The sequence below is a fragment of the Penicillium soppii genome (assembly GCF_028829465.1).
Source record: "Penicillium soppii strain IBT 18220 chromosome Unknown utg000007l, whole genome shotgun sequence".
In the NCBI taxonomy this organism is placed as follows: domain Eukaryota; kingdom Fungi; phylum Ascomycota; class Eurotiomycetes; order Eurotiales; family Aspergillaceae; genus Penicillium; species Penicillium soppii.
In genome coordinates, this window is record NW_026643237.1 from 2,905,544 (window position 1) to 2,919,787 (window position 14,244).

The 14,244-nt window shown below is 47.4% G+C and overlaps 4 protein-coding genes across 4 annotated transcripts; 2 read left to right on the top strand and 2 right to left on the bottom strand.

Moving 5' to 3' along the window:
- Positions 1-1,747: 1,747 nt before the first annotated feature.
- N7529_010360 (putative nucleoside transporter) lies at positions 1,748-3,378 on the top strand (the record flags this gene model as incomplete). Its single annotated transcript, XM_057245887.1, has 3 exons — positions 1,748-2,080; positions 2,147-2,828; positions 2,885-3,378. 3 exons carry the CDS (start codon positions 1,748-1,750, stop codon positions 3,376-3,378), a joined length of 1,509 nt encoding a protein of 502 aa, XP_057094150.1.
- A 379-nt stretch (positions 3,379-3,757) lies between these two features.
- Positions 3,758-4,845, bottom strand: N7529_010361 (uncharacterized protein; the record flags this gene model as incomplete). Its single annotated transcript, XM_057245888.1, has 3 exons — positions 3,758-4,003; positions 4,055-4,525; positions 4,585-4,845. The coding sequence occupies 3 exons, from the start codon at positions 4,843-4,845 to the stop codon at positions 3,758-3,760; spliced, it is 978 nt and encodes a 325-aa protein (XP_057094151.1).
- A 2,578-nt stretch (positions 4,846-7,423) lies between these two features.
- On the bottom strand, positions 7,424-8,510 carry N7529_010362 (SMP-30/gluconolactonase/LRE family protein; the record flags this gene model as incomplete). Its single annotated transcript, XM_057245889.1, has 2 exons — positions 7,424-7,730; positions 7,783-8,510. Coding segments are annotated over 2 exons (1,035 nt in total), but the record flags the coding sequence as incomplete, so codon positions are not given.
- A 2,061-nt stretch (positions 8,511-10,571) lies between these two features.
- Positions 10,572-13,223, top strand: pakA (mitogen-activated protein kinase kinase kinase kinase STE20; the record flags this gene model as incomplete). The annotated part of the gene is made up of 4 exons (XM_057245890.1): positions 10,572-12,518; positions 12,580-12,679; positions 12,729-13,063; positions 13,119-13,223. 4 exons carry the CDS (start codon positions 10,572-10,574, stop codon positions 13,221-13,223), a joined length of 2,487 nt encoding a protein of 828 aa, XP_057094153.1.
- Between the last annotated feature and the right edge of the window lie 1,021 nt (positions 13,224-14,244).

Genomic DNA, 14,244 nt, shown 5'->3' on the forward strand with positions numbered 1-14,244 from the left:
GGGATAATTCGGGGTTGGAGATGGGGTTTGTAAATGGGGCTATGCACAAGATCCTGCAATCAAGACTAGTTCGGGTCAGTATGCAATGGGGACAGGTCACCGTAGTCTCGACGTGCGATCCCTAGGCATTGAAAGATTCTGCGCAACTCACAAGTGACAGAAAAGAAATCTTCTCTTTTGTGATTCAAAGTGAAAGGTATATTATAGTTTTTTTGGGTCGTCCCGGGTTCAGGAGAATGCCGAGATCAATGCAACTGAAAAGAAAATGCAATCGCAATAATTTTTGGCAAAGCGCCGAAAGTGAAAATAACACAGGGGCTTAAAGAGTAAGCCACCTGAAAAGAAAGTGAAAAGGGGGGAGGGTGAGAGAAAGAGAGAGTGTGAGAAAGGCGAGAAGAGGTGAAGTTCGAGAACCCCGGACGACCGTACACAAACCGAAAAGGCCAGCTCGAGGTCTCCGGGGAAGTTTTCTCCGAGCCCGTGTCTACGATTCACTAAACCCTTTTGCCTCTACTATTGCCTTGAATAATATTTGAATCAATTCATAACAAAGACAATTTCATTCGAGATTCTAAATAGCAGTCAACCAAGCGTCAATTAGTCTATTTAGTTCATACGTGTCATTGTGACACACGGGCAGCTTCGAGAATATATGTCCAATCGCATCGTTTCTGTTCGTTTCTCTTCATAGTTCTAGCAATTTGTAGCAAGATATCACAAGATCTAGACAAATATAGACTGTTCAATTTAATTCACGCACTCCAATGGTAAATGATGTAAATATTCGTGTTCCACTAAAATTGAGTGAGGCTCGTGCCACCACCGCCACTGACATCTATTTTATTGAACATCTGACACGGTGCAGATCCCAACCTATCAAGGGACCTTTTCGTACATATATGTAGAAATGATCTTATAAGTGAAATTTGTCTAAACCTTGTGTCCTTCTACTGACCTACACATATATGTAGTTTGTTTGGACAAACAGAGATATACTACATCTAGTCCTAATAATATCAATGCTTAAACCCCGAATATACACAATACTATATGTCGCGAAACATACCTACCAGTAGTTAGTTATATATGTAGTTGTACCAACCTTGGAATATACCCGTATATTTAGACATGACACCCTGACTTGCGTTAAAGATGAGTATTTTCTAGATATTTTGAACTTTTTGGATATTTCAACGTTTACTTAGGGGTTCAGTTCGAATGCTTTTGGATAGCCTACTATATTCTACAATCGCCTGTAAAAGTTTCCCTAAGTAAACACAGTGAACTCGTCTTGTCATAGAAATAGAATACAATATTGATAGAGAAAGGTTAGCAAAAAAAAAGAACTCTTCGGCCACGGCCGACTCCACCTAAAAGAATTTTTCTTTTCTTTGTTCCCGCAAAGCTTAACCACCAAGACTCATGATGCTTGGCACACAACTTTATATATCTACATTTGTAACTTCAGAATCACTAGTAGAAGCAAGTAACAAGAGTCAAAACAGAAAATAGGACATAGAGCCAAGGAGTAAAAAGGGAAAAAGAAGCAAGGCAAAACTAAGAAAAAAAACGGCGATAAGAAGTCCCACATGGCATAGATAGAGGCGAAGTCCGAGGAAGACCCGAGCAATATTGTCGCGCTAGTCCAAGTCGCGTGCGGGGGGGGGAAATATTCGAGATTTCGCGGATTGTCAATTTCTTCCTCTCCCTTCCCTTCCAGGGATTCCACAGGGTGTCACATTTCAACATGGACAGCGACATGGAGAAGAAGCTTCAGGCCGAGCTGAAAGTCTCTGCTGTAGAGGAAGAGCCGGTCAAACCGAGCGGAATCCTCGCCCAAATTCGCTACTATGAGGAGCTACTCGATCGCAAGCTCGGCATTGAATCTCATAGCTTGGACCGCGTCCATCCTGAAGACAGACACCCGCCTAGTTCGGTGGTCATGGCCTTCATGTGGGCGTCGGCCACGATGAACATAAGCTGTTTCAGTACTGGGTTTTTGGGAAAGCAATTCGGACTATCGTTGGGACAAACAATTCCAATTGTGATATTTTCTACCCTACTGGGTGCTATGGTGACTGTATGGCGCTTTTATTTCTTTTTTGAAAAAATGGTTCTTGGATGAAAACTTACGTTCCGCGATTAGGGCTGGTGCGCAACTATGGGACCCGGAACGGGTCTTCGCCAAGTTGCCATTGCCAGATTCTCTTTTGGCTATTACCCGTCATCAATCATTGCATTGCTCAATGTCATCGAGCAGCTAGGTTGGGCATCTGTCAATTGTATTACTGGCGGACTGGCACTCAGCGCTGTCTCAGACGGACATGTCTCTATTGCCGTTGGTGTAGTGATCATCGCTTGCGTCAGTTTACTCTTCAGTTTTGTCGGATTGCGTGGTGTTCTGCTGTATGAGAAGTATGCTTGGATGCTGTTCTTCGTCATCTTCATGATCATCTACGGCGAAGCCGCTCACCGCGCCAATATTTCTGCACCTCCTACAATATCGGGAATCGACCGCTCTGGAAATGTGCTGTCCTTAATCAGTGTGGTGTACGGATCAAGCGCCTCTTGGAGTTCGATTGTGTCGGATTTCTACGTTCATTATCCCGTCAACACCCCCAAGATCAAAATCTTCTTGTATACCACTCTTGGTATCACAATTCCCACATGTATTGGCATGCTGCTGGGTGCCTGTATCAGCTCTGCCCTGGATACAAATCCCGAATGGCAAGCTGCATATGATGTTGGAATCGGCGAGATCTTGAAGACAATTATCTACCCAACTGGGTTTGCAAAATTCCTTTTGGTACTGCTTGTCCTGTCTGGAAGTATGTATTGTTAAATCCCCACTAAAACTTTCTGCACAATTACTAACAACTCTCAGTTGGCGTCAATGTTATCGCCATTTATTCCGGTGCGCTCTCAGCCCAACTATTTGCACCTCCATTTGCCAAGGTGCCCAGAGTAATCTGGTCATTCCTGGTATTCGCTGGTGTCCTTGCGCTAGGAATCGCCGGCCGGAACCAACTTCTCGCCGTGTTGGAGAATTTCCTGTCTCTTCTTGGATACTGGAATACCTCTTTCTTCGCGATTCTGTTTATTGAGCATTACTATTTCCGCAAGGGAAGTTTGGCCAACTATGATCTTGATGCCTGGAACGATCCTTCACGGATGCCAGTCGGGTATGCGGGTCTGGCAGCATTCCTGTGTGGCGCCGCCGGCTGGATTGTGGGCATGGTGGAGACCTACTATGTCGGTGCACTTGCCAAGATGATCGGGAAGGATGGTGGTGACATTGCTAACGAGCTTGCGCTGGTCTTCAGCTCTGTTTCCTATCTGCCCATCCGGAAATTGGAGCTGCGGTATGTGGGTCGCTAAATACGGGATTTGAACAGGTTGGACGGGGTTGTACCTCGATATTAATGGAATGCACGAAGCATGGCGTTGACAGATATGCCATAGCAAAATATACATGTAACATTACATAGTTCATACAAAAGTTAATAGATTTATATATGAAGATCTTATAAATGTGCATTAACCATGGGATTACCAAGGCTTTATTAAATTAATTAGAGTATTCCACCAGACACGAACAGGGACATGATGACAATGGTAAGACCAACACGGCATGGGTATCGAATAAACGAGTGCAATACTCTGCAAGAAAAAAAGTATATGGACCCAACCATTAACAAGAGAAAGGAATGTGAAAAAGCAATATAGGCCTCGGGGCCTGCCACGAGAATTATGTGCATTAAGAGGCCTGGACGTAAGGCCAGCCGTCCTTCCAACCGAGGACGTTCCACGCGTAGCGGTAGTTGGCGTTGTCGGCAACGGTGGTGGACTCCTTGACGGCGAGTGGGTAGTAGTGGTAGTACATCACCACACCGAGGTCCTTATCGTTGACAACACCAGGGCCACCGGGTCCGAAAACCTGGCCGTGACTGGAGAGGAGCATGGTACCTCCAGTCTGCTTGCAGTCCTTGCCATCGGCATCAACCTGATATTTGTTAGCTCCAGTATTGACAAGGTTATTATGAAGGGAACATACGAAGTCACCAAGACCAGTTGAAGAACGGCAGACCCGAATGTGGTACTCAGCACCCGCAGCAGGGGCAGTCTTGCTGTACTGTCCGGCAATACCAGCAGAGTAGAGCAAATAGTAGAAATCACCGTGCTTGAACTCGTACGAGCCCTCCTCGCGGTGGTTCAGAGTAGCGTTCCAGGAAACCTGGTAGGGAGTGGCGCTGCCAACCGTCAGGGGAGTTTCCATGACGACCTGGTGGATATCACCCCAGAAAGAGCCGAAGTTGAGGATGTTCTTGCCGCCGATGCTGATCCAGGCGGGATCGATGCGGTTGTAGTTGACGTTTGCCGGAATACCGATTGATCCATGGTCAGTCCAGCTACCTGGCTCCATGGTCTTGGATGTCGCGACACCAATCTGCGAGTTTTGGGTGCCGATCTGCGACAAGACATAGTACATGTAGTACTGGTCATTTTGATAGTGAACATCAGGAGCCTGAGGGTGGAGTAGTCTTAGTCTATGCTGTCATGCCGTTGTGTGGTGCTTTTCCTTACCCAGATATTCATGCTGTCGGTGTTATCCAATTTGATGCTGGTTCCATTTGGCAATGCGGCTCCCAAATCGGTCCATGGACCCTTCACCGACGGCGAGCTGCTGATGGGGACACCAGTGCCTGTCGAGAACCGGTAGTACTTTCCATCGGATACACGCTGAATCATGCCAGGGTCATGAGCCCAACAGCTACCAGTGCAAGGGCCCCGGTTGGGGTATGCACTGGCAAGAGCAGTGAAGAGAAGAGGGACTAGACCAAACATGGTGGTATGCACAAAGGAAGGGGAGGAGGTTGGAGGGGGAAATTAGCTGTACTGGTTGGAATAATAATGTTTCAAGGCTGGGAGTCATGTTCAATTTATGTTAAAATCGGGAACTACTCTTCAGATAGCTTTGTCAATCCCCACGCAGGATGTCGGGCCCCGAGCATGACTTTTTCGCATGGCAAGGAGCAGCTGTACCAATCATCGGCTATCGACCCCTGTCCATCGTATCTGGGCAATGTAAGGCGCATGTCAGTAGTGAGTCGGGGCAAGCTGGGTTTGCCGAAAGGGATGAGCTCATTTCAACGATGCAACTACAGGGAGTCTTTGCTGCGTTCTCCTGTGGACCTGTGGATCCTCGACTGGATAAGTTAATCAAACTCACTGCATAGACAAAGGGTTACCTAGGAAATCGCGGACGACTTCTGTATCCCTGATGTGATGTCTCGCATCGATTGTGCAAGGCGCAGTTGCCAGTTTTAGTGTACACTCCATTTGATCTGCTGCATATCCCCCACATCAGTTCCACCGATGACCGTCTCACAAGATCGGGAATCAATGCTAGTCTCGGCGACGCTAGGAACTGGATAGAAAGATGTGTTGGTCAATGCAAGTGTGTGTTGGTCCCACATTCTCATCAGTAAGTGGCAGTAAGGGGAGATAACCCTTTTCACACTAGTAAATTTATTGAACTTTTTTTCACTTTCTAGAGGACGCGTCCAAGTCCGGTTTACAATTTTGATATCTTGTGTACTATAAATTATCAATGATAATAAAAAAAGAAAAAAAAAAGATCTCATACATCATATTAACCTGCGTGGCTTGACTCTTGTTTGTAGTCCGAGCGATGATCTGCATCCATGTGGACCAATGACGGGGGATACTGGGCCAATCAATACCTTGTGTCCAGCGTGAGATGTCCAATAATATTGTACTTTCTTGAGATACTCTTGTATTTGTGACTTGATGTTGATCTAAAGAAGCTAAATAAGAGCCAAAAAAGATAAATAGGTCACGCGTACTCGTCACCGTCTGTGTAGATCTCGGGTCTTCAAGAGAATACTCAAAAATTGTATATTAGAACGCCATCTACACAGAGTATCACATCAGACGGTGGGTAGACCGCGACATAATTAGGCGATTTAGTTTGACTTGGCTTCTCCAGAAAATTATAAAATTACCCGAGGGCCGACACAATAAGCAACCTATGTCATCGGCACTCTAATGGTCAAATCAGACTACTACAATATTTGTACAAATGATATTGAGCCTCTTCGGGCCCCCGCTTTCGACCCAAGACAGGTTCTAGATACAGTAGTTTTGGCCTCTATCTTACGGTTTCTCTCAAGTAATCTCCCTGGTTAATCATGCCGAGAATCTTGCGCTAACTCTTGGTCAATAGTTATCGGATCAATCATTATGCTGTCCTTGCCACACCGCTAAATCGAGGACTTAAGAGTCAACGTCAGATATTGGAAAGGGGTCCAACTAGTCAGTTGGGCCGCTCGGGGGTGGCTTATCACGGCTCAAGGAACAAGACTCAGGTTTCATCTGATATGTTGATGTTGCACCACGGCCCAGGGCTGAGTTACCTGCTCCAGCTAGGTGTTCTAAGAATATATATCTGTATTCATGAGAAAAAGATGAGAAACGGCTGAGTGTTTCCCCTCACTCTTGGCTTTGCCCCTCCCTTCCAGTCGTTATAAATTACTTGATCCACACCGGTGGACAGCATCTGCATGGAAGCGAGCCGCGACCATCACGACATTCTAGAGATATCGGGGTTTCGGCCAACGCCTCATGTTTTCGGCCCGCAGAAAAAAAAGTCCAAATGCAGAGACAGGCGAGTGGAAAGTTCCTAGGTACGCCTGCCACTTCACCACAGTTGACCACCACTCCTTTCATTCAACAGTTGTGCCGTGTCATCTCCACAAACTAAGCCCAACCTAAGCTAGAGATGCGCGAATGCAGTCCTCGGCCTCTTCTAAAAAATTATAACATATCTCGAAACCTGACGAGATAAACTATGTGTCGGCTTACTGGACGCCATGGCTCCAGCTTGATCGGCCTAGACCTTGCGAAGAAGTGCAAAATGATTTATCGCCACTTCCCAAGGCGAATTACCTTCGACTTACTTGATTGATGGACTCCCTGCAGTCAAAAGTTTATCTAACATCACCAACTTCTACCTTAATCCTAATAGACTCTAAGCGAGATAAACTCTCTGACTTGGTTGGCCAAAATGTGATACTTATGATTGAGGGACAGCTGAATTCCATGAATTTATAGAAATCGCGAATTCTAGCCGCCATATATTCATTGGTCAAAGAACGCCTCCAAAGAACGTTGAAGAGGATCTGGAAAAAGCCCGATGGAAACTCGTTCAGAAAGCCCTGGAGAGGGTACCTCCAGGCTAGATATGGTATGGTCACCTGCTAGACTTTCTAGGCGGCATGTAGCACAAGAGACTACTAGGCCAGTTGCTTGCGTATAGGGCTCCAAAAGCTGAAGATGTATAATGTACAGCTTATATACAATTAGAACAGGATGGGTTACAACATACATCCAACGCCGGTGTTCAGGACCTTACTAGGGTGCCTTGAATCTTGCGGTTCAACTGGGCCGAATAAAGCTTGTTCTCGTTGAGAATGAACATTCGACCATTACGACCGAATGAAAAGTTCGAAGTACCATCCTCGACGAGAATCTTTCCAAGGAGGACACCGCCAGGCGACCAAACATTCACACCATCACCGCAGCCAGCATAGACATTACCATCAGTGTCAACCTTGATGCCATCAGGAATACCATCGCCAGGCATAGCGAAGACGCGGCGGTTCATCAAGAATGGCTGACCGTGAGTTGTAGTCACATCGAAGGCATAACTACACAGCAGAATCAGCATCAAAACTCACACATCAAATGTCTTCAACTCACATGGTGGCAGGCAAGGTATTATCCTTAGTACCGTCACCGACTGTCTCCGCAGTATCGGTGATATAGACAATCTTCTGGTCAGGCGAGAAGGTAATGCCATTCGGGCGCCCAAAGCCATCGGCAACAACACGCACATCCTTCGTAACGGGATCAAAGCGATAAACCTGATTAGGCAGCTTAGGCTTGGGACGGATTCCCTGGAGCGAACCATAGATTGGGTCAGTAAACCAGATCGATCCATCGTCGTTCACAGCGACATCGTTGAGCGAGTTGAATTGACGGCCGTAGAAAGTGTCGAGAAGTAGGGTTGTCTTGTATGGCGGCGTGGCGGACATTTGGAACAGACCGCCCGTATCGTTCAAAGTACCCTGGCCGGTCCAGAGAATGCCATTGCCGTAGTTGACGCCGCCATTCGGCATGGGAACGGTGGTGTTGACGATCTCCGCCGTAAGTGGGTGCTTGCTCAGAGTGACCTTCGAGACTTTGATGGTGGTTTTGTTGGTTGTAGGGTCGATGAACATGTTGCTTGACATGAAGAGCTCATCCGTCGTCGGGATGTAGACGCTTGCTTCGTGCGCGAAGGGGTAGTCATTATTTTCGACTAGGAGGTCTAGTTTTGGGGCTTGGCCGATTATGTCTATGAAGCTGGTGTTGTATACGGCGAACGCGGAAGGAACGGAGGAATTGGCTTGCGCCACATGAGAAAGCGAAGCCATGCTGGAGTTGTTCTGGTTATGTTGATCTTTCAGATTTCAGGGGGGATATTCATGCTTAAAAGAAGGTTCTTCAGATGATGTCAAAAAATCCACTTTGCTATAGGTTGCCGGATGTGGAGTTGGTGAACAGCCAGATTGGGTGAGACCTATGCCCCACGCTAAGAGATTCGCCGAAATTATGCCTTTAAGCTGAATTATTTCTTCAGATACCATTGTTCTGAATATCTTGGAGATGATCTCGGTGGACTAAGCAAATGATACAGGAAATTTCCGAATATCGGCCGATTTGCCCCTTTTGTCTAGAGGAGGTCTAGGTAAAGCATGTGGCTGTGCTTGCCCAGATGGCTCCCATCATCAGAACTATAGAGCATCCTAGCTGAACTTGCCCTGGAGCGAGGCTAGCACTGTGAAGGTATGAAGGCGAAATGGGGGTTTTTTTAAAAAAATCTCTGGTGAGTTGATTTGGCGTTTAACCGAGACAGAATGCGCCACATCTCGATGTAAATCTCGGAGCAAAATCAACAAGCCTCAAAGCAGCCTGTCGTTGTATTCCACGTCGTCTACGATGATGTATAGCTCTATTTATTATGACTATAGACAGCTATTATTTAGGCGACTTACACCAACATCATGAGTGCAGTTCGCCACTATTGACTAATGATAACATAACTAGGCGTTTGGTACCGGACAACAGTTAATGAGGCAATGGAGATAATTTTTAGACTGCGCTCAGCATGGAAGCAAAATGACATGATCGAAAGAGTCCTTTGTAACCTTGGAATCGGAGTCAGGAAATTTATTCGCTCTTGTTCATCTGTTGACCAAATTCGAACCCTATATCAGTAAGGGTGTAAACGCAAAGCTCATATCACGGACGAGCTGTATATCGCGCCTGAGCTGATCAAATAAGTAACGGTTATAGAGACGCATACAAACTGGTCCTAACATTTTGTTAAGATGCCTACTATCTATATACATGTATTTAGGTAGGATAACGATTAGCTACCTAGGCGAGGGGGTTAGTTCGCAGTGGTGTGGCACGAGTTATCGTCCAAAGCATACAATAATATTGTACGGTGTACTCTGTACTCTGTACCATTTCCAAGATGCGTCCACCATGTGTAACAAATCAACCGGTAATTGTGGCGATTATAAAGAAAAAAAATCCCGAAGCCCGCGGCTCAGGAGCCGCGGCGGTTACAATGGCCATAATTGATAACAAGGGAAGGATCTGTGCGACAATAGATAGATACCGATTGTGTGCTTTGGAGGAATATTGATTTCAGGATCACAGCTCAATAACTAATAGTCAAAAAAATGTGCCGAGCACTTGTTGGCTTGCGTCTGTCACACTTGTCCAACCCTTGTCGGTTTAACCTTTTTAGGACGTTATTCGGCTGTCAGGGGCAGAGAGGTCTGAGAGGTGGCAAGTAGTTTGGGTTTAGCCCAAGCATGTTTGTACTTGGAGATAGGATGACAGGAAAGGCAGAGAAAGAGAGAGAGAGAGGGAGAAGCAGGGACATGAGAGAGAGAGTAAAAAAAAATAGCATATCAAGATGAGTGGATCTCGTATTGAAGCCGTTAACATCGGAGTGTTTTAAGTCAAAAAAGTGAGACTAATGTTCTATTCTTAGTATTGAGATGTTTCTGACTCGGACTTCAATAGTATTCTGATTAAGAATTTGTACGATATTGCACACTATTGTAGACAATATTTCATTAATATGGATGTAGTTATAAGTTGTAGTCTAATAGTACTCCGTACATATCGTCCATATACTCCATACTAAGATAGTGACTGACCCGTCAAAATCCCAGCCCCCGAAACCTCCTTTTCCCAAAAAAGTCTCCACGTGCTAAACCTCCTCACACTCCATCTCTTGACTATCCTATAATTTTGTTCTTAATTCTTTCCTCACCCCAATCGACGATTTGAACAAAAATCCTTCGGGGACCCGGTTATTCTCCGCGGCAGTTTAACCTGGTTGGTTAGAACAAAACTCCTACATCTGACCCCTCCTCGGCCCAATTTCAATCTGTCTCGTGTAGAGAGACAGACGAAATTTCCCCATCATGAATTCAGATAATTTCCCATTGAAATTCCGCCGAGCGTCCAGCAAACTTCACAAGGACAAGGACGCCCCTAGTTTCAGTTCGCGCATTCTTCGGAGTCATCAAAGCACCAGCTCGTTGAAACGCACCCCCTCCGCCCCCGTCTATCCGCGCTCTTCTCCTAGCGGCAGCCGCGAGCACAACCGGTCGCGATCCAACGCACAATTCCCAGGTTCTTCATCCTCATCATTGGAACAGCACAGTGGCGGTCCAACGCCATCCCACGACGAATCAAGTGGCTTTTTTTCCGGCTTCACTTCCCGTTCCCGAACCCGCAGCTCCCACCGCTTCTCCTACAACGAGCAGAGCTCGGATGAACTAAACGCCCCTTACGAAACGCGGGGCATGCTCAGTGCCCTAGATGAGAACAGCGCTGAGACAGAGCCTCATTCCCAGCAAAAGCCCGGACTCCGCTCCCACCATACTAGCCCCGATCCTCGCGGACGCCACTCACTTCGTCAATCAGCCAGCTTTACTACTTTATCGCAAAAAATGGATTCATTCGCTCATCGGGAGACTGAAAAGGTCCCCAATGGTACCAATGGTAATAAACGGTATTCCGATGATAGCAACCCCACGATAGCGCGAACGAGACAGAGCAAGAAGGCGAGCTTCTCCAGGTTTGTCGACAGCATGCTTGGAAGTCCCGGTCGCAACATGAAAATTTCGGCTCCAGAGAATCCAGTCCATGTCACCCACGTCGGCTACGACAATCAGACCGGTCAATTCACCGGTCTTCCCAAAGAATGGCAGCGCCTGCTACAGGAGAACGGAATCTCGAAGAAGGAGCAGGAGGAGCACCCGCAAACTATGATGGATATCATGCGATTCTACGAAAAGAACACCCGCGGCGACAGCGATGATGAGGTCTGGCACAAATTCGACAATGCGCAAGCTACAAGCCCAAGTGGGCGCCAATCGCCTCCAGGAAGTCCACGATTTCCGCAAAACCACGAAAGCAGCTTTGAGAATCCACGATCACCACCGCCCATTCCTCGCGGCCCTCCGGCCGTCACCACCTCCATGCCTCCTTCGCTAGGTGGCATGGTGCCTCATCGTGCTCCCCCGAAGCCACCGACCGGGATGACCCCCTCCCGCCCTGCTCCTCAACGCCCGGTCTCAAGCTCGCAAGGAACCCCGCAACAGCAGCAACCGCAACCGCAATCGCAACCGCAACCGCAACCTCAACGCGCGCAGGATACCTTTGGCCCTACGTTTGACACCCCGACCATTCCGGAAACCGAAGCATTGCCAGCGTCGCCTCACCGCACTCCCTCTGGCTCCCGGAATGGCACTCAAGCGACGAGCCCCCCTAATGTCATCGCATCCCCAACACAATACCAGCGGCAGCAGGAGCAGGTCATGGCCGCAGCTCAGCAGGCCTTGGATCGGAATCGCAGCCAGCGCCAACAGGCACAGCAACCCCCCGCGATTTCCACATCTACCACTGCTCCAGCACCTGATCTTTCGTCTGGGGTCTCACCTGCTACGCGCGCCCCACCTGCTGCTCGCCCACGCCAGCGCCAGCGCCAGAGCGAGTCGTTGGATATTCGATCGCGCCTAATGTCCATTTGCCACCCTGGCGATCCTACGCAGATATATTACAATCTCAATAAGATCGGCCAAGGTGCCTCAGGCGGTGTGTTCACCGCTTACGAACACCCTCACAATAACTGCGTTGCTATCAAACAGATGAACTTGGACTTGCAGCCGAAGAAGGACTTGATTATTAATGAGATTTTGGTCATGAAGGACAGCAAGCACAAGAACATCGTTAACTTCTTGGAGTCCTTCCTTCATGGGCCGGATCTGTGGGTTGTCATGGAATATATGGAAGGTGGTAGTCTGACAGATGTGGTCACCTTCAACATCATGAGCGAAGGACAGATTGCGGCTGTCTGTCGAGAGGTTAGTACCAATACTTGAGAGTCATGTTTGAGTGTCATGAGAAGCTAATTGTTGCGACCAGACTCTGAGCGGCCTTCAGCATCTGCACTCCAAGGGAGTTATTCATCGCGATATCAAATCCGACAACATCCTCCTAGCAATGGATGGCAACATCAAGCTGAGTGAGTTTGGCAATCCTTTTGGCTCAATTAAGATGCTAACAATATGCAGCTGATTTTGGTTTCTGTGCTCAAATCAATGACTCGCATCACAAGCGGAACACTATGGTTGGCACTCCATATTGGATGGCCCCCGAGGTTGTTACTCGCAAGGCGTATGGCCGTAAGGTCGACATCTGGAGTTTGGGTATCATGGCCATTGAGATGATCGAGGGCGAACCACCATACCTGACAGAGTCGCCCTTACGAGCCCTATATCTCATTGCCACCAATGGAACACCCGCCATTAAAGATGAACACAACTTATCCCCCGTTTTCCGCGAGTTCCTTCACTTTGCTCTGAAGGTCGATCCTGAGAAGCGTGCATCGGCACATGACCTACTGAAGGTACTTATCCAATCCTACTCCGTATAGCTTTATTGATCACTAACAATTTTTGCAGCACCCATTCATGTCCCTCTGCGCGCCACTCTCGCACCTCGCCCCCTTGGTTAAGGCTGCCCGTATCAGCCGTGCCCAAGAAAAAGCCCAAAAAGGAGGTGCTTGAGTGTCCATTTGTCCCTATGTTTCGGTTTTATTTCGTCATACCTTGATATCTCTTGACGCCTCGCCCAGATACCCCGTCACTCCCATTGTTTCTTCTAGACGCCGACGTGCATTTTGTTTGTCGTTGGAACCTTTTTTTATGTACTCAATTTATTCCCCCATCTATTTGCCCACATCGACTTTCGATGAAAATGACTCATTTCTATGAGCCCGCACTTGGGATATTCCTGCTTTACTACCTTTTGGTTTTCTATTTTGGTGTTATAGTAGTCTCCTGTAGTTCTATTGAGCAGCTTTTGTCATTCTTGATGTGTTTAGTGAAGGGAGGAAGTTCGAATGCTATATAATGTTTCCAGCCACAGAAGAGAACATTCTGTTCCTTTCCATTGCCTATAAGCAGCGGGTTCCAACTTCCATGGCCCCCGTCGGGCTGTCTAGATGAACTAACACCTTTTGTGGTTCAAGCAACTCAGGTTTTCGTAGATGGGAATATACAAGTGGAGGCATCCTCAGCCACAACCGAATGAACAAATGGGAACATAAACGCAGCAGCCTAAAAGCTATATGGATACCAGACTAGGAAAAAAGCCCCGCCAGGCAGAACGCAGAAAGGAAGACGCAAGAAGAAGAGAATAGGCCAAGGCAGACGTAATACTCAAAAATCGTTTCACTTTCTTAACAACTCAAGCTAATAATAACTGAGGGTCCAAAACTATAGGGCTACAAGGCCACTATCGTCATAGTGCTGACTCAGGTGACAAGCAAGTTCGTGGCCTCGGAGGCGTACACAATAACTTCAACACCGTCCCTGAACCCAACCTACCTGGGTCTTCAATCTTCGAACAAGAAACCCAGCGCAGTATCAGTCGTTGTATACCATTCCCTGCCAAGGCGCTCTCCTCTACACTCACCGCCCACATCATTCCGCAGGCCAGCCGCACTTATCAACTCCCCGCATTCGCTGGAGACTATTGTTTTTACGAGCCACACAACCAGCATTTGAAAGAAAGCACCTTGTTCCC